The sequence below is a fragment of the Varroa jacobsoni genome, unplaced genomic scaffold (genome assembly GCF_002532875.2).
Source record: "Varroa jacobsoni isolate VJ856 unplaced genomic scaffold, vjacob_1.0 scaffold_741, whole genome shotgun sequence".
NCBI classification, from domain to species: Eukaryota; Metazoa; Arthropoda; class Arachnida; order Mesostigmata; family Varroidae; genus Varroa; species Varroa jacobsoni.
The window spans coordinates 48,930-68,880 of NW_019213643.1; the positions used below are offsets into that span (position 1 = coordinate 48,930).

At 39.8% G+C, this 19,951-nt stretch overlaps 1 protein-coding gene across 2 annotated transcripts; it reads right to left on the bottom strand.

Moving 5' to 3' along the window:
• Positions 1 to 8,297: 8,297 nt before the first annotated feature.
• On the bottom strand, positions 8,298 to 19,176 carry LOC111263181 (uncharacterized). Of its 2 annotated transcripts, XM_086969495.1 has the most exons (8): positions 18,556 to 19,176; positions 17,835 to 18,058; positions 17,233 to 17,380; positions 15,897 to 16,208; positions 14,934 to 15,089; positions 13,899 to 14,089; positions 13,082 to 13,222; positions 8,298 to 8,442 (listed from the first exon to the last, which is right to left on the bottom strand). In XM_086969495.1, the coding sequence occupies exons 1-8, from the start codon at positions 18,680 to 18,682 to the stop codon at positions 8,302 to 8,304; spliced, it is 1,440 nt and encodes a 479-aa protein (XP_086825621.1). In that variant the 5' UTR covers positions 18,683 to 19,176; the 3' UTR covers positions 8,298 to 8,301. The 2 variants fall into 2 exon arrangements, with proteins under 2 accessions (XP_086825621.1, XP_086825622.1); XM_086969496.1 differs by lacking the exon at positions 13,899 to 14,089 and having other exon boundaries at positions 14,938 to 15,089.
• Positions 19,177 to 19,951: the final 775 nt, after the last annotated feature.

Genomic DNA, 19,951 nt, shown 5'->3' on the forward strand with positions numbered 1-19,951 from the left:
ATAGCACTACGGAGGCCATCACAACGCTGTTAACGAACCTTCATTGATTTTAATTGTCCTTTGATCCTGCGAGCGCCTACCATGAACAGATGAAACAAGTGTAACAAACAATATAGCATAATGAATGCAAATGGATGATCAGAGATACACTTCGGTAACCTCAAAAGATCTATAACAACACTGACAGACCATGTGTCGAGTTAAGGATAGCTGAAGAACTGAGAGATGTATGTATAATCCTCTACAAGCTCGGAGTCCGTAAACGTGTGTTCCTTTGAAATATAAAAGACTAAGACCTCATAGAGCAGGATAATTCGACGCTGAATGGGAATAAGTAATAATCATAGATGGGGATTTGTAGCGCAGCTCTTTTTGTCTACGTTCGTGATGTTAGCATAGGTTGCAAGACGTTTCCAAGGAGAAGGTGCACTGTTTTTCTGTTGGACAAGGATCATTGCTATCATGGGTGCTGTACAGTCGAAATATCGTATTGATTAACAAAGCAAAAATAGAAACGACTATAATATATCGCCGTTCTGTAAAGTGACAATGTTGACCTTAGATAGCATTGACGCAGGTAGGTCAAACAAGTAACGAAGAGAAGCAGCATCTTATAACATTTCATTTCTGAAATAAGACTAAGAGCGTCCTCCAAGACGCGCGATTAGGTAGAATAGAACAATGATAGCTAATATAAAATAGTAACGTAGCTTGAAGCATCGCCGCACTTGGTCAAGATGAAAAAGGCCATTTTTGAGATGATGCCAAAACGAATTTGTGTGATGAACAAGTAAATGGCCTGAAAATAGCTGACCGATTGTTTAGGCAAGCATCTAACGATGATACCTTTGGCTACGACTGCAGTACAAAGAAAATACTCAAGATGGAATATTATTGAAGTAGCTTGAACAGGACCGATTAACAAAGATTGTGCTCCAGATTTCTTTAGAAACATTAGTGCTAATATTAGGTATTGCAGCTTTTGTAGCCGGGCAGCATGTAGCTTAATTGGACGCTTCGGCAGAGGAACGAAGTACTACGATATATCGAAAGATTAGCCCAGAAGTTTTTCTCGATAGGCAGGATAGCAAAACAAATGCTCTTGGTATTCGTAGACGCTGAACGTTGGTTCGTTGTGCAGTCGATTTAATTGCAGCGTCCTCTAGCGTTCTCCATCCTTCGAAATTCTTCTCGAGTAAGCCGAATGGCTGGATATAATATGGCCGTATATCATGTTCCGTACGTGTTTATCTATCTTACCACGCCAAATTGCAGATAACAGGAACTAGAGGTAAATGCTAAGGGCTGGCTGGGGACAGCGACGCGCTTTTACGATACTACAACGGCAAACAATTGACGCACTCAATATACAAGCAAGCCGATAACACTAACGTATACATATATGTATATATGGAGAAATACTAATAGCTCCATATATTGTTTAAACGTAGCTCAGGCAGTCAGGCCTGTGGTTGAAAGAAACCAATGGGTCACTTCTTCAAGTCCAACCAATAACACATCCTGTGCAACAGGTAAGAATAAGAAGCTATTTATAGTGCTGGAGCGAAGGGTGTCCCGCGAAGCCGTTGTATTTTGCGCCTGATGACATTGAGGCGAAGCTGTGTAAGGTGCAGGTTTCAATAAGCTTTTACTGCAGTGGAGCCCTCTCTAACAGGAGTTCGACGTTAAGGTGTTTTGACGCGTAGTAGAGAACGAAATCAGGGAACACAAAAGTCGCAGAGACAACACAGGTTTTTGATCAATTTCAAAAAAACCGATGAATGACAGTGCAACCAGGCGTCAGCTTCTCTGTTTCAGCTTGGTCTTACTCGACCAGCCTATAGTTATCCAGGACACGTTCGGTATTTGTTTCAACACTAAATCATACATAGAGAAGTTGTCAAACCTGCAAATACCAATCATTAAACTTCCGTGTCCATTGAAACTGTAAACTTTCAATAGGGGTGTCGAGCTGTAAGACTGTAAAGTCTTACAGTTCGACACCCCTGGCCTTGAGTCTGGGGCATGACTGGAAGTCCCATGGTAGACATTGCATGACACATTATATTATGGAGTGTTAAAACCTTGTACGAGTATCAATCGTCTCTTTAGCTTAATTTGTTTGTTGGTGCTAGCAAAGACGTTTAGCACGCACAGTGCCATGTTTCCTGCATTGAAACTGAGTAAGTCCATTAAAATGTTATTTCCTATCATGGCGGATGGATAGGATTTCGAACGTTTACGTAAATTTTCGTCAAAAGTAAGTCATTTTGTAAACGCCAGGTAAAAGAAACCTGTCCGATCCCAAGGCCATGGCGCATTCATTGCTAGTTTCTTTGGTGTCACTGGTATGCTTCAGTTCGGAGCAATTTCTTCCCCCCTTAAACAGACAGTGGACGATGTTGTTACAGAAGAATGCGAACGCATCGACGTAAAGAACGTACGAAAGCCCAGGGAAGAGTTTGTCGTGGTGCTCCCATATGCCCAGTTTTGACAATTTTCACAATTGACGCTGAATAATAAACACGCTTTGAATTAATACAGCACTGTTCTTTGATAGCAATGTGAATATATACACGATACAATCATTCACCCACAAGCATGGAACGTTCCCCTACCCTTTCGGTTTCTCCCGATCGTCTGTGCAAACGTTAACATATTCTGAATCTTCTATAGCTGTTTGGAACACAATGTAGCGTCCTATTCAATTTAGCCTGCCTCGGGTGGTCATTATTAAATGTGCTCATGCTACGCCACATCAGGTTCTCAAAGGCTTCGCTCGAAGGGGAATGGCCAGCAGTGCAGGAGGGGCACAGAGGCGAAAGTCAGGTGGCTAGGATGCCAAACCGTGGGCCTTACCATTTCCGTTCCAATCTCAAGGGATTGAAGCCGATGCACTCGGGAATAAGGACCGGCCAAGGACCAAAAATCTTTTGAAAGAAGCGCTTTCCTAAAGCCAAGAAGAAATATGTACACTAGATCCCATTAGCTAGGATTATCGTTGGCTTGCTGGCAGGAACGGGTACTTTACAGCCGCACGCTCCGCGTCTTCAGAGTGTACTTCATATATCGAAACTAACAAATAGCTATATAACCCATCGAAATCATAAATAAACTAAGAAAATTGTCAACGCTACACCTTGAGTTCTATTAAATACGCCTTTGACACATCCACCAAGTCTATAATTTAGCACTTACAGAAAACATAATGACGTCCATAGCGAAATTAGAGTGAAAAGAAGTACGTTATTTTTAGAGTCCAAGTGATCAGTGAACAGACAGAGGCAAATGCTCATAAATCATAACCAATATCTCATGGCAGTCAATTTGTTGTAAAAACATTGACCGCCGTTCTTATGTAAACGTTATTCGCCATGTTAGCAAGAGAACTTCATGCCACTATGGACTCGGCAATATCTAATGTAAATTAAAGAGAGACAGCAAAGGTGATAATAAACATGATTCATTTGCAGATGTTTTGAAGGACTGATGATATTAAATTTAATAACACCTGTGCAGCTGGCTGACTTACTTTCATATTCACTTTATGAGAAGCAAGTAGTCTGTAACTGTTTGTAACAAACACAGCGTGTTTGTAACTGGAGTTGACACGGGAAAGTTTTTGGTGGGAACTGTTGTTCTGGTGTGGTGCACAGGATATCAAGGGCTGAACTTCTAGTATTTAAAAAGATAACGGATGACTGTTCGAAGATAACAGGTGCGTATCCCCTCCAGCAGACGCAATAGAAGAGCATTTGCTGAGATGCTGTAATAAATCGACGTCACTTCATCCGGAGCTCACAGCGTGTGTTACAGGTTCTTCCGTTAAAAGTCCTGCTACCCTTTGATGGTACCACAAGCAGTTTTCCTCTTTTACTCTACATATCGCCTGAAGGATCGTTGAATTGATCGGCACTTCGCGCACACATGCTCACTTCCTGCTCCTTCCCCAACAATCTCGCTACCGTCCTCTGTATGTAAAGTGTGTGGAGCGACTGACATGCTGGTCGAACCCATTCAAATAGTTCATGAGCATCTTCGTTTGTTTTTTTTTCTCTCGTCTCTTCTTTTTCCGCCCGATTCCGAGAATTCGTTTTACATAATTTTCCAAGATTAGCTACAATAGGATATGGCAATAGCTGCTACAGGTGAAATGGTTGGTCCTTGAAGCTTTTCCAGTAGGCAGTATTGAAGTGGCCTGCCTGCCTGCCTACCGCATGCACACACACACACACACACACACACACACGCTCAGAAAACTTCGCAAGAAGGACTACGGTTAGCAGACAGCTAATCATTCAATTCGTTAGCGGGATGTTCAGCTTCGGCAACGACGGCAGCAGGAACAGATGGTTGTTCATCTCGAATTTGAGACGTTTCTACAGATCGTCTTCTTTTATATCCTACGGCAAGTTATTTGCGTCCGTGAAGTGAGCGCCCTCGTCATAAAGATCTTGTCGATAGGGTAAAGTGTAACCTTCGTTTTAACTGAGAACGGCACACTCGTAAAAAGTAAATAATTGGAAAAAATCGCCATATTTATTAAAATAGTTTTTAAGTAAATTTTAATTTACAATTAAACCATTCTAATAATATAGATTAGATTGCGTAAATAATATAACGAATTAAATCATTGTTATAGATTAAATATCGATGGCTTTGCCGACTGGAACTATGTTGGATGTGGAATTGTGTTTTTACTAAACCTATTGAAAAATTCAGTTGTCTACCGCCTCGCATTAGGGAATATGTCTCACCGGATGAATCGATCCGTAATTGATGTTGAGATAAATAGCAATATCTGTGATTTGGGCCAGCCTGTAAAAGGACGTCTGTAAAATTTGTATTATCCATAAATTTCATAAAAAACTTCCCACGCTAACGCTGAATTAATAACATTGCCAAATGGAAATGACTACACGTTATTATCGATCATAAGAGAGCTCCAGAATCTCGGCCTCCCATAAACCGATGCGTATCATCTCTCGTCATAGGTAAACTAGACGCGCTCCATTCTCGACCTCTGCGACCAATACATTTATTTAAGAAAGCTAAATAAATTTCAAAAAAGTATACTTGCAACGATACTAACAATATCGGACCGTGACATTATAATCATGTCAAAGTTGTCTCGGCATTGTCCTCAGCAAAAAACTAAGATCTCAATCAATTTACTCACGATCTGCTTGTATTAGGAGCGTGTTTGCTTTATCATAGACTATGTAGCTTCCGGTATTCTGGCTGACTGAATTACAGTGTCATACAGACAGATCCAGGCTAGGCGTAAAATGTTTATCTAACGCACTATCCTAATAGGCCTTTGATTGGCCATGTTTACATGCATGTACAACGCTACACAGTTGCCTCTATGTCACGCTTACACTATATATAAGGAAAGGCTGGCGAAATCGACGGCAGCCACCGTCATAAACTTTTTAGTATAGAGAACAACAAGATAAATTAGCTTCAACTTACCCTTTTTTACTTAATATTTGAATTTCTTTAATGAAAAAATTCAATCGATTGTAGGGTTATAGTGTTGCTAGGTATCTGTTCAATCAATAGCTGGTAGTAATCGTAGTAACGTTCATAAGTTTCATGAAGTTACTTAACATTGTAAATCTGGACAGCTAGTATATATTTTCAGGTAAACTTCTAGCATCGATTCAGTGATTATAGATCGATCAGGTGTGTGTAGATTAAATATCGGTCTAAATGGCAGTGCTACGGTAATACGGTTTTGTTCTAAGAAGCAGATTTCTGCTTGTATCGTCAATTTTGTCGTAGTTCTTTGGTTTTAGGTATATTCCACCTAATTAACAATATTGTTTCTCTATTTGCCAGCTCGCAACGTTTTCCTTAGTTAGGCATCCTCGTTAAGTTCGTAATTAACTTACATTCTATTTCTATTCATTTTACATACACTTCTTTATAATTTTACTATCACTTTGACATTTTCCTATAATTAAATGACAAGCGAAACATGGCGTAGGCGTTTTAAGCGCTACTAGAATCCCAGATCTACGAAGTAATGGACAAGATGCGCGCCACAACGTCATTCATATAAACAGCCTTTTTAGCAGACAAAGCAATTCTATAACAATTAGCGTTGAATTATCGTAGAATGTATTTTTTTTTTTTTTTTTTATCATATTCCTTTTATTTTCTATAAATCGTCATTAGTGGCTATGTAGTTTTCTTTCGCTGAGGAAAATATAGTCCCTCAGTTAAATGCATAGAGATTACTCATACAGAATATGGCTATTTGTTTAGAAAGAATTTTCCTCCAACTGGTAATTTCATTTTTTTAGATGAAGTCTCGAAATGATGACTTCGAATGGTCTGAAAGTGAAGCGTTAAATTTATTGAAGTGCATTTTGTAAGTTATCAGGTTAACAAGCAGGCCGGTATTTGATGAGAAATCTCTAGTAGCTTTATCTTCCGACGTTATTGGCGAAACGGCATCATATTAAATATATTGAATAGTTATTAAACAGTTGTCGAGATTATGGAAAAGATCGCTAATATCTGGCAAGTATGATGACAAAAAAAGGCGCTCTTGCATACTTGCCATCGTAATTCTTGCAATTTTAGATGGAGCGTTACTCTATATAGTATACTTATATTATAGTATACTTCAGTCATAATCGATAAATCAGAATTTATTAAACTATAGTAAGAAACATCTAAATCGCCAAATGCACTTTCAGCTTTGTACCTGTACATTTACCTTATTCAGCTGCATCCGCTCACTGATCTGACCATTTACGATTATCGCAGAACGTCAATTTTTCAATAAGAATAGATTATTATCGGAACGTAACAGCAAAGAAATTGTTTCATTTCTGTTTTTAACCTAACTCAAACTCATATCATGCGATACCCCTATCTCCAATTCCATGTTACCTTGTGAATTTCAACGAAACTACAACGCTTATGCACTTCACACACAGCTATGAACTCTTCGTTATTCAGTTTTGCAGGCCAAACCGTATCAGGCCAACGTCACTCGATGTTTCGAGTGTAACGCCCGATATCGCCGTTAGGCAGCATTCTATCAGACAGCTGGCTCCTTGCGCGCAGCGAACAGTGTATCTATGCCCAGATGTGATCCTAGATTACAACGTTTTCCTAAGGTTAGCAGGCAGCTACATTATCCACTAAGTTATCGTATTGTAGCTCGAACACGAGCATAGACATACTTCGTTTCGCGCTGGGAGCTAGCCGTTTAATGAAATACCCAACAGGAATGCCTGGGCTAGAAGCCAAGCAGACTAATTAGACAGCAGCAACCAGCTACGGATATAGCAAGTAATAAACCGGCCGCTCGACCGACCAATTTTTGCATTGACAACGCTTTACTTACAAGGCAGAAGATGCATAGAATTAGTAATACGGAAATGAAAAGTTCGAGTATGTGGATAGGATCAGATCGTCCAGGTGGAGGTACCCGGCATGTTAGGACGCATCTTAAAGCTCCCGTTTCCGACCATATGAACACTTCTACCACAAGCATCCGGATGAGGGGTATCGTAGATCATTCAGAACCTTCCTTTTAAAACCAACGCCTCATGATGTTTTCGGTGAAAGTCCTACCAGACATTCATTGAATACATCAATTCGAAGATGGAACCCTTATTCGTGAACCATTTTCTGGAATGTTTTGATTTTTACGGCCTATTATAATTTACCCGCAGAACTCTGCAAGGACAATATATGAGAAAACGACCTCAGATTCCTAAGGGTACATATGTTGAATTGGAAGAAAACAACACACGGTTATAAAGTACCATTATCTTGAAATACAAAATAAATGTCTGTCATGTTCCTGCCGAGGCGCCAAAATTGCGACAAGAGCTTAAGATAAATGTGACATATACAACGAGGATCCTATGACTGTTTTTGAAAGTAGCTTATTAGCGTCAATGATCGCATCTTGGACGTCACAGACCAACTCTTCTTCGCTGTTTCGGTTCGATAAAAAGTTGGTATAGCAAATTAACTTTTTCACCCGATACGACCATCTTTTCAGTCAGAAGTGAAATTAAAACGTGATCCGAACGAATCGATTATGCCCAAATCGTAGAACTTCCTTAACTTTGATTGAAGCTACCTATTACCGATCGCTAATTTATAAAAACAAAAATACCAAATTTACTCTTAACTAGGTCACGCGTCCTATATTGCGTCAACTAGTAAGTCTACTTGTCATATCACCTCGGCAATCACTAAACATAACAATCTCATGCGTATTATATGACCATCAGTCTAATTAATTACACTGTGAACTTCAAACATTTATTAGCCAAGAGTTTTATTAAATTCATATGTTTCTAAGTAAACAGGAAGATTTATTTGTTTTAGGATCGTATTGGCATGACCAAGCAAAATGGCTTTAATACGATTACGAAGTTCTTCAGAATATACAGTTAACTCGTGACCCTGTAAATAGAAATTCAACGCGTTAATAATATGCCAAACGTAACTATACGCTATGAGCTGCTATGCACGTGTACATATGGCGCTCAGGGTAAATATCTAAGAAAAACACTGATGTTGTTCTTGTGTAATCCACATTTTAACAAAAAAAAAAAAGATGCACTAAGCTACCATAGACATATCTGATTGCAGCTTTGGTCTCGGGCCTGCACCGTTCACAACATAGATGCGGAAATGCACACTAACTAGCATCCAATAAGCTTCTAGTACTGACCGTAGGCATAACGATATTTTTATTCGCGTTTTGCTCACCCCTCTAAAATACGCAATTTCTACTCCCATAGATGAATTTACGGCTCCGTTCTGTTTTTGTATTCTAAAAATGATGGACGACAAGCATTAGGGTCCCAATTCGCCCCACATACTCTATTGCTCAAAAAGCCAGAACGCATATTGAACCACGGATACGACTGTCATCAACGTGATTGCTACACCGACATGACCCCCTCGAGTTTCTCCAATGCGGATTGGCAAGGAGAAGAAGGCCGGAGAACTGGAACGAGCTTTGCCTACTAGGACGTGTTTAGAGGAGTACGATTATTTCGGTGTAACCCACCTTAAGGAACCAGTGGCACTACGTGGCGTTAGTTTTCCAATGCCAAATGAGCTGTCATTTAAGCTATAATTAACGCGCCATTTCAAGCCCTCGCTAGATCATAGACGTTTTAATTGCGCGTACGAGAAAGAATAGGATTGTAATTGCTTTCGTAAACAATTATACCTTTTCCAACGGGCCTGAGCTACTGCATTATCAGGTATCGTCTAACGTCTTTTGAAACGCGCTGTAGAAGAGGAAAATTATTTCCCTGTATGGCGACTCTTAGATTACTGCCACTTGCGCTAAGCTTTAACGGTCGCCTAAGACTACAAATATTGGCTACTCATTAGATGCGTAGAAGGGGATCAGCGGACTCTTGTTTTTATAGTTATGGGCCATCCTTGCTTTAAATGATCATACAAAAAGTACGGTACTACGAATTTTTTCAGCGATCATGCGCCGTATCAGACGCGCCGTACGAATGCATCTCTGGAATCGGGAGTCTGATAAAGACATCGGCAACCTACCGCAAGGCTGCAGAAACTTCTACACATTCCACAGTCTCTGCTCAGTCGAATAGACTCGGATAAATTCAACACGCAGTTAGTTCTATGTCCTAAAGCAGGCTGTGCAGAACCGAAACGAGAGATATTTATGGGTTTTAGTTTACGAGGATCGCGTTGTTCTCTTCTATGCTGTCTTCATACTTTACATGTTGATAAAAATCTCGATAACGATATCAATAAAAACGACAAATTTTCAAACGGCTGACAAATAGTGTGATACGTAAAATTGACCTAGTATATCTTCGATCGTAAGCGTGATAGCTTTACTATAGTCGGATTTCAACGGATCTTAGCATGATTTCGTTTCTACGAAATACACTATTATATTTAGTGGTAATATCTCATACTACGTAGAGCCGGAGCATTCTACCTCACTATCAAACACGACTGCTCAGCGCCGTAGTGGTGATGTTTAGCAGAGCTTAACAGCGTTTTAGCATTGTTTGGGTGACCTTGTCTGTTCCTGTAGGTAAAGTGTCGCTGAGGAACAGGGAACATTAACTAGCAGACTGTTAGTTCAGCACAGTGCGACCCTGTTGGCACGTTTGATTTTTCCCAGCTTGGGATCACCAACTTACAGCCAGGGAGCTGAGAGAACCTTCCCTAGTCGTCCCGTAAAATTCGTGTTTAGAATTGAAAAAGATGTACTACGAATCGGAACGACCGAGCGATTATTTACGAACTCTTCAGAGATACGTGTTCGTCACGTATAATGTCTTTTCCCAAAGAAAAGATCATGGACTCGCTATGTTAAAAATTACGCTTCGCTGACGACTCTGACTTCAAGAGCAGTAGACCTGCTAAGAAACTTCGGTTCAATGCTCGAATGAAAGGAGCCCGTTTTCATTCGGCAAACCAAGTCGAAAATCGGACCGTTGAGAATTGAGCAAAAATCAGTTTTTTAGACAAATCTAATTTTGAAAAATGTTCGAAAATACCGCCCATTATACCTTCATAGGTGCTGGTGAACGATTTTCTGAAAATTGCCCCATACCGAAAATTAAACATACGTTGAAAATTATAAAGCAGTTTGTGATTTCTGGCAAAGGCATTGATGATACATTTCGTATAGAAAATATCAAAGCAGTAGGAGTACTCTGGGGGTTATCGAGAGCGAGATGCCTTGGATAAGGGAAAGACTACCTGAATGTGGGTACGTCTTCATTGACGATGGGGCGCCTTGTCACACAGTTCGGAATATCTTTGGGGTATTCGCTGCCAGTGGCGTTCAGATGCTGCTGCGGTCTGGTAATTGGACAGACTTTAATTTCCTCGAGAACGTTAAAAAGGTCAAATCAGGAGTTCGATAAGGACAAGAGGAAATAATTTTTCAATAACTCCATGAAAAAAATCACTAGTGCGGGATTGATTCATTACTGAAGCAGCGAAAAACTGCGGGAGCAAAATATTGATGTTCGGAACCACATCACATTATCATTGTCAGCAGTTTGAAAGTGAACCCCAAGGAAGCCACAGCCAACCTGCGCGAAAACATCAGAGAAAATAAAGGTAAGGAGCAGCTATAGCTGATCGGAGAACTGACAAGCAACTTATGCTTAATAGGATACGAAAAAGCTCAGGGTAAATTAGCGAGAGCGATGCCCAAACCTCAAATCAGCTGATTAAGTGAGATAATCGAAAAATAATTTTCGGGGCTCCAAGGACAAGCAAAAAGGGAGGCGCTATACGTACAGGATAATACTCAGCTGACTGAAAAAGCAACCGTGGATGTGAGGACAAGAGTAAGAAGACAGCAGGACATATTGCATATCATCGGAGGCGGAAGTTCTTACTAATCAACCACTTGGAAATCCTGCGATAAATGTCCTTAAAGTTGCGTGAGAAGATAATCTCTTAAATGAGTGAAAAAAAACATACCAGAATATATTGGACAATCAAGTCTGTACAGGCCACTTTGCTATCCCGTTACGGTAAAGCGCCTAAAATCCTTGTCGCGAAGAAACTGATTAGCTAAGTGAAAGGTCCCTCTTGGCGATTCATCTACAGGTGATAAATGCTTCACATTTGATAAGTTTGATTTTAGGCGCACTGGAGGTGAAGAATATACTTTCCTATTTCTGACGCTCCTTTATAGCTAGCTACTTAAATGAGGGTAAAATCAAAATAGAGCATGGCTTTGAGTACCGAGTCACAACAAGACTGTTACAAAAACTAATCTTGAGAAACCGTGCTTACTGTAGGAGTGGTCAAATGCTTATGTTGAAAGGATTAAGCGTTGATAATCTCTGCCAGAACCGATACAGAACTAAAGACCAAAGCAAACGTAACCCTGGGCAACATTGTGGCCGGATGAAGAACAAATGTTCAAGAAGACAGCAGCCGCCTTATTCACTGTCAAGCAGAGATGTAGGAACTTTACCGGCGGTTTATTTCAACTAGGAAGAGTGTTTTGGTACCTAATAGTGAGACATGATGAGAAATAACAAACCGCTATAAGTGAAGCATCGGATAAGGCTACTTTGGTCACAAAAATCTCAGCAGATTGATGCCAGCCAAAGGTCAGGGGATCACGTGAGAACAGGAGAATGTGTAGTATGCTTCATAGTTTCCTAATAGATTCTCTATAGGCAGAGGCCAAAAAGAAAAACGGAAATTAGCGTCACTTAAGAAAAGCACGACTGTGTCGCCAGTCGGGTAAGTCGAGCACCCCCAACGTCTGAGCCCCTACCAGCATGATCATCAATATGACACGTGTCGTGGGATATCAAACTTGATAAACGGTAAGGGATGTACCACGATCAGACCGTCACCTGAGAGCCTCCCGACAAGTTGTCACAAGAGATCCCTGAACACAAAGGTCGCTGCCTGGGCTAGATGATTAGAAATGGAAATTAAAAAGTAGTATGAGAAGGACATCAAGAGAATCAGGGAAGTAGTCAATCGCGTGCCGTAAATCCTTACCAGCCATACGTGTTTTAACGAGCACGTTCATGAGTATCATGCACGTATTTAAAAACATACATAGAATAGGTGCCAGGTAGCTTGTATGCTAGCATATATGGCAATGTGCGCTACACAGCCTTTGAAGGGCAAAGGCGTAAGCATCTAGCTTTGGGATGAAGAAAACTGGAGAGAGTACGTCACGATTATGAAATTGGTGAAGCTCAAAGGAGACCCGAACCGCTACAAGCAAAGAGTGAGTTTTCCCCAAACCGTTGTTTTTTTTTAAAAAACAATTATAATTTAAATAGTTGATCAATCAACTATTTCGACTCCAAGTACCCACACTGGAGCAAGGACGGAAAAATAAATTCCAGTGAGAATTGTCGCAATTGGAGGACGCTAGCTAATGTTTTAGACAGAAGTAAGGCCCAGCTTATTATAAACAGTTACATATTAATCACTTAAAGAAAAGCCATGCGTCTAGAAAGATCATTCACCAGCGTACCATGTAGAGTAACGCTTCGAGTAAATAATGAAGCTTTTTCCTAAATCACAAACAAAGATATAAACTTACATAATCCTGTGTTATGTATGCAGCCGCATCACCGCTATATCTACTCGGTACTTCAAAGTCTCCGGTCATTGACACAACAGTATGCATCCCAATAAACCCGTAAGTTAAATAGTTGTCTGTCCATGTATTATATCCATCATACTGGAATAAAAAGTGTCCTTGTTAAAATGGTATGTATACCTATATTTGTATAAAATTCAATATGGTTGTTTATGTAAGATGAATATGGGGTGGCTAATAGGCCGCGTAACCCTTAATTTTTTTTTACTTAGTGCTTATATCGGTAATAGGCAATAGCTAGCTAGATACGCACTGGAACACATATACGAGGCGACTAGCTAAAGCAAAAAAATTGATTTTTTTTCTACGAAAAATTACGATGGCACCCGCTATACGGGTGCCATCGTAAATTCGGACCAGGACACGGTAGTCATAAAACTGCGTATGGATGTAGCTGCTGTATAATCTTTGTAATAAACCGGTTATACCCTAGAACTAACCTTTAGATGATTAATGGCTTCTCCGTACAGGGGAAATATTGTACAGAGCGTATTATGTGAAAGCTAAAACTTTCAAGTAGTGATAGACCTGAAAATCGACCGTCACGCCGGTGGTACATTGGAAACCAACACGGAGGGCTACAATGTCTATGGTGATCGTATGTAACTGTGCAATGAGTTGATAATACGAAATTAGGAAACGTGACAAACAGCTTGAACCTGAATATCTAACCCAGGACCTGATGGCTGGTGCTTAACATTACTATGCATTTTCGCAATGTATTTTGCAACGTATTCACAGCGGGCGTTCAACTTACTGTGATATTGAAGGCGACACCAAAGCTACGATATTTTATTCTGATACGTCCTGTGAACCTTCTATAATACCATTCGGTATCTAGTTCTAAGAACTGGGCAATCATAGGAGCCTTAAGGAATATCCGCTCGTTAGTTGAGTCTGCACGGGTAAAATTATCTGCGCGCTCGAAGCTCGACAGACCGGTGAGGACTACCTGTGTATCGGGGAAAATCTCTTATGTCGTTAGCAATAAGCTTGGTATGCTACCTAGAATAATATTTCAGCCTCGGACTTGCACACCGCAGGCCTAGTAAGTACGGATTGACCACCTTAGGTGACCCCGGTGACCGACAACGCGCTCAACCGGAAGATATCATTAAAACCTGCATATATTTATTTTTCTTTATCCAAATCTTACGCAGATTCCACTCAATAGTTCTCAGTAATTGTCACTTGAAGAAGATACCTACACAAATCACTACGTGAAGAAATTGTGACCTCTATCATACAGATAGGTTTGAGCAAGGCAAATCCTAACAGGATCTTTAATAAATGAGACAAAGGTAACCTTTGAAAGTAATTATATCCAGCTTTACTGTTGGCGACCTACTTAATCGACCGCGAATGTTAACTGCAGTGGCTGAAAGCACTGAATTGGCCAGCAATTCATTGAAGTAATGCAAATACGTTTGTATATATTTATTACGATCTTCATTTTAAATTTACCATTACCGGCTAATTGGAGCGCTTGCAAATATCTTTCTAAGTTTACGTTGTCAGATCGCTCTTAAACGTAGCGCCACCGAAACCCTATCGAGACGCTTAGTTCAATTGTAAAAACAACAAACATTTTAAGGGTTGGATTTTTCAGCCTGGCGTTATAGAAATGGATATACAACCAGTTTTAGTAATCTTAGTACCTGTAAATAGCCTAAAACAATCTCCAAGAGAAATACATACGAAAAATTGATAATTTTCCGTATCAATCGAAAGCGGTAGCAGTAATGGTATAACTATATTGTCTAAATGCAAAAAAAAAAGACGTCACCTTAACCTACATTTTTAAGAATGACATCCCGTAAAGTCAGTACGTTCCATCTCATAGGATCAAAATTTGACTCAAACGAGGGAAGAGTGACGAGAAGTGCGAGGAAATGACGAACAAAGGTATCGCCGAAAGTACTATCCCTTTCCTCGTGGTCCATATGAGCTGTAAACGAAACAATTGAAACACTTTGGATTTATTCAGTATCTGCATATTAGGCAAATTTCGGTCCAGGAGCAATGCCTGTGTAGGTCTCGACGTGGAACTAATTAGTTTAGGCTTTCTAGCCAGCTTTCCGGTTCTTTCTAATGGTTACGATACGGCGATGACCTTCACGTTCGTTAACCCCTACTTACTTGACTGTACCAAGCTGCTTCGTCTTGTGAATGCAGTTGGGCTAGCTCTGGGTCTAGGAAATATGGAAGGTGAACACAGATGCGAAGAACGTCCCTAAAGCACAAACTGTGGACACAGCATCCACCCTTATTGTAGCATTGCATTAATTATATTGCAGCAATTACGCTGTATTGACTAAAAATCCAGCATAGGCAGCGTACACGCATAAATTGACCTTCCCATCGAATCTGTTAGTAAACATAGAGGAACTACTTACTGAAACCTTGATGGTTGAAGCGATAAAAACAGTAAATTCATTTTATGTCGGCTGACAGTACAGTACGAATACTAGTAACTTAAATAATATCGTTTATGATTTTTTTAACATAGTATAAAGTAACGAAACGACCCTTTGTGAAGTTCGACTCATGGCTTACTGTTGTCACAGTTGACAATAATTCAGCCGACAAGAGTCCACGTTAACTGGGCAAACTCTTCTTTTTCATGATTAATCCTAGTAGGTTGGAATGGATGGGTGCCAAACACAGTCATGATGTAGAAAATGAGTAAAATCAATATTACTACGAAAAAAAAAAAAAATAATAATTATAGACAATTTTTTAGAAAATGTCTTACTTATCCTTCCATAGATTGGAAGTGGTTTACGGCGTGGACATTTAATATATCCACCAAGCTGAACTGCAGGCGCTACGTTTCGAATCATTGGTATAAGCAAAATAAAGTGTCTGAGGCGAGCGTTTCTCAGAATCACTTGACTGTTAACTCCAAACGATGTCAACAATCCGAACCGAATCTTCATCGGGTGTTCGGGATATTCAGCACAGGCCTTTTGGAACTCGGTTGTTGAGAGAGGCAGACCGACAATTAGCATGGCATATCCGTTGCCTACGTTAGTATACTTACCGAAGTTTATATTCTCTCTCCATGCTGTAAGCAGAAGCAACATGCAAATGCCAGTACGCTATCGGAACATCTATGAGGAACGATTACGCTCGCCACAAAACAAATCACTATTGTTATAAGGTATTTTATAGAGTTTTATTATATATGAAATGGGGGTTTATAAGGATGAGGCTGACTACTGAGACGTTCGACGCCAGCGTGCTCTAAATTCATGATTCAACATGTACTATGAAACAACGCCTAGCCTAGTGGATCTTCAGGATTCCTCGATGAAGGGCGATTATAGCACATAACGACGGAAAGGGTGAAGGTACCTGTGTTTAGGATATGATCGTTCTACCTAGTACGCGCAAAATCCGAAGCCTCCTATACGTCGTGGCGTTCAGATAATTTAGACCCACTGAAGATTCTCCAACAGTAGCATTTCTCTGTATATTAATGTCTGCGGCTAGATCTGTCAAGAGAAAGGGCTTAATTTCGAAATGTGTGCAAACGCCGGTAGCGAGAATTCTACGAAACGGCTATTCGTAAACGCCACTTCACCACGCTGAACGACTGAGTGGTCAACGAACAGCAACCGCAATGTTGTCTTAGAAGCATAACAAAGATCAGTCTCCAAATCGCATTGGTCGCGTATAAATGGATACTGACTTCGCATCTACGAGTTATTCTATTGGTAACTGTCCGCAGAACTTATAACCCAATCCAGTAAAACTTGATTTGTACGCGTTGGTCATAGTCAAGCGTAGACAAATTGTGTCAAGCAATACGTGCCTGTGTTTTTCTAAACACATTTCATAGCGCGATAAGCATAGTTATTGTAGAATTTTCAGAGGGTCTTATCCAAAATCGTACGATTCTTCTTGAGACAAGTTCACTAATAATATAGCTTGATCATATCATAAGGGGATTTATGGAAAAGTCAAATCGTAGTAAAGTGAGCATTAAATATTGCCTTCTATAGGCGACATTGGTACTCGTGAGCACATCAAAGACATTTATCTTCAATACGTAGGTAAAATAGGATCTGTTAATGAATACCTCTTACCCGATTTTATGAAACACCATCGGGCACATGCTGTAGTCTTTAGAACGTTAAAGGAGTATGGCTTGATGACGAACCTTTTGTATCCGGTTGATATATGGGGAATAACCGTTACTTCATAGCTGCGACTGGGTAACCAGATTTTAGAAACCTGCATCAGAAAAAGCTGATTATTGCGTATTATAATTTGAATTCGCGCGCGAAGTATTTCTGGTGACTGACTAATACGTACTCAAGCGCTACTCAAGAGTTACCATATTTACGATAATACGAGGCAAAAAATTGCCCTATGATTGTTTTAATTTTTCAACTACAATTATTTTTCATTGCTAGAAACTCGAAGCAGGGATCAACAAAGTCGATTTTCGAGCTGCTTACGTATTTTAAGTATGACTATTTTTTTTTTTCCTTTTCAGAAAGAAGCTTCACGAATACGTATTTTAAGTATGACTATTTTTTTTTTCCTTTTCAGAAAGAAGCTTCACGAATATCACTCATAAAGCTTAAAAGAAAAAGTAGAAGGAGACTGTTAGTCTCCTGTCATAGGTATTTCTTAAATATTCTCAGTTCGATTTAAGTAGGTGATCAGAGGTAGGTGTCCTTACCGCAATTCTGCCGCGTTCTCGGATGTACAATTGTCCACAAAATTGGGGTTCGATCATGGGCTTGCTTTGATCACAATAACGTACCGCGTATACATTTCTAATATTAGTTTGGTCAAAGCCTCTGTAAATTAGGACTTCTGAGTGAAGATGTCCATACGACAGCTGGACGAAATCGCTTTTCACTGTAAAGTTTTCTATCACGACTTCCGCGTTACCTAAGGATCCTATAAAAACGAAGACTTGTTTTCAACGGTCTTATCTTATTAACGGACTAAAATATCTGTCGTATATCACTGTTACACATAAAATACATCGATGACTGTGTAGAAAAGGTTCTTTTCATTTATTCAGCAAATCTGATACCGTTCAAATATCTGTATCGTTTTTTTCACGTTGCAACAATTAGCATCCAAAGATCACAGTCACAGACAGAATATTGTTAAATACACTTTTTTTTTTGTGTTTTTTTTTTTTTTTTTCGAATTCTTCTTCTTACGTAGCACAGCCTACCTGGGTAAATATTGGGGGTTAAATACACCACTTGAATAGCCTGCATGATTTCTCCAAGATTCCTGACTAGAGCATCCAATGCCCATAACGGTTTTGAGGAACACTCACCACAACGAAAAAGGAAAATATCCTACCATCTAACAGCATATGATACCGGCTTCAAATGAAACACATCATCTAAAGAAACAGACGAAAATTAATGCCAACTGACCGACGGGTTTTAGACCGGACACTGTATGCAAGGCCAGAAATAACTGAACGCAGAACTCCAGGGGCGAATAGTTTGTCCGAATAAAAATGTCAGGTGGATTCCTGCAACAATACATCGTGCTAGCCATTGATTAAGACCTCCTCATTGGGAACGCCTCTACTGTGTCACTCGTTGGTTAAGTCTTTGCCAGCCTCCTGGAAGTGTAATCCTCTGAAGTTTTCATATAAAACACCGCCTTTTCGTTATCGGAATACTCCAAGACTACATTTAAAACAGAGCCATGTCTTCTGTAAACGAGAAACTAAAAATGTTACCCTATCTTAAACGAACTGATGGTTAGGTATTCCAATTAGGACTGCAGTATATGCCATGTCCACCATATGAAGCATTACAATTATTAACATGTGAAACTCTCAAAGAGACCGCGTTACCTTAGAGGGGTCTATCTATTTTTATAAACTTTTTCCATAATCGTTTACATAAACAGGCTACACAAAGGCAGACGATAATAATGGCGTCTTGTTTATCTTAGTACTTCGTTTTTATAGAGGTCCAAGGGACCCGAATATCACCAAGTTTATAGTGAACACCTGATAAAAATTGCATTGTCGAAAGAAAAACACCCTCGGCAACGAGCGCCCTCACGAACTAACCAAAATTAAATGCTAATAGACCTATTTAAATACTGCACAGAAGAAATAGTTGAATTCAATGTACCATTTTTTGTAAATCTTCAAAAAAAACAAAGGTCTGTTTATGCGTCTACACTTCACAAACATATACATAGGTTCTATTTCAAAAGAAAAAAAATTTGAGGGAAATAAAAATATCGGGCAATGCGCGGTTATCTAAAAGCTTGTTCGGCTTTGATAAAAACAAGCGCCCATAATGGGTTAGGCTAAATTAGCTTGCATGCTAAGCCGGCCTGGTTCATGGTGGAACACGATATAGGCTAAACGGCCTTGCAGGCCTCATATTGGCACAAGTATGAAAGCGTCGATGGTCTTTGATTCCCTAGGGACTTTTCGATGTATTGGAAAAGGCCAACTATATGCAAGATCCTATTATGCTTGTGAACGGCACCGAACTGTGACGCTTACCCCTTACCTCGCACACTTTATTCGACGAACATTATGCAGGATAACCCACAACTGCATAGCAGAAATAAGCCGTAATCTTCGTATATTCCACTGTCGCTAAGGTTCATCTCAAACATGAAGACTTGCCATGAAACCAACCTTTATAACTGACTGTAAAGTATAAGCCTGCTATATACAGGCCGTTTTCAATCATTGTATTCGTGGAAGAGATCAAATTTAGAACTAAAAAACTAAACGTATAGTATCCAGTATTATTCTGTATATATATTCTCTGCCTGGATGCGTATTTTGTATTT

Coding starts and splice junctions, on each gene's coding strand:
- LOC111263181 (XM_086969495.1), bottom strand. CDS start 18,682: ATGGCTAGCACGATGTATTGTTGCAGGAATCCACCTGACATTTTTATT. Junction 17,381..17,834: donor GAGAACGCGGCAGAATTGCG/GTAAGGACACCT, acceptor TTTCTGATGCAG/GTTTCTAAAATCTGGTTACC. Junction 16,209..17,232: donor ATGGTGTTTCATAAAATCGG/GTAAGAGGTATT, acceptor TTCTGCTTACAG/CATGGAGAGAGAATATAAAC.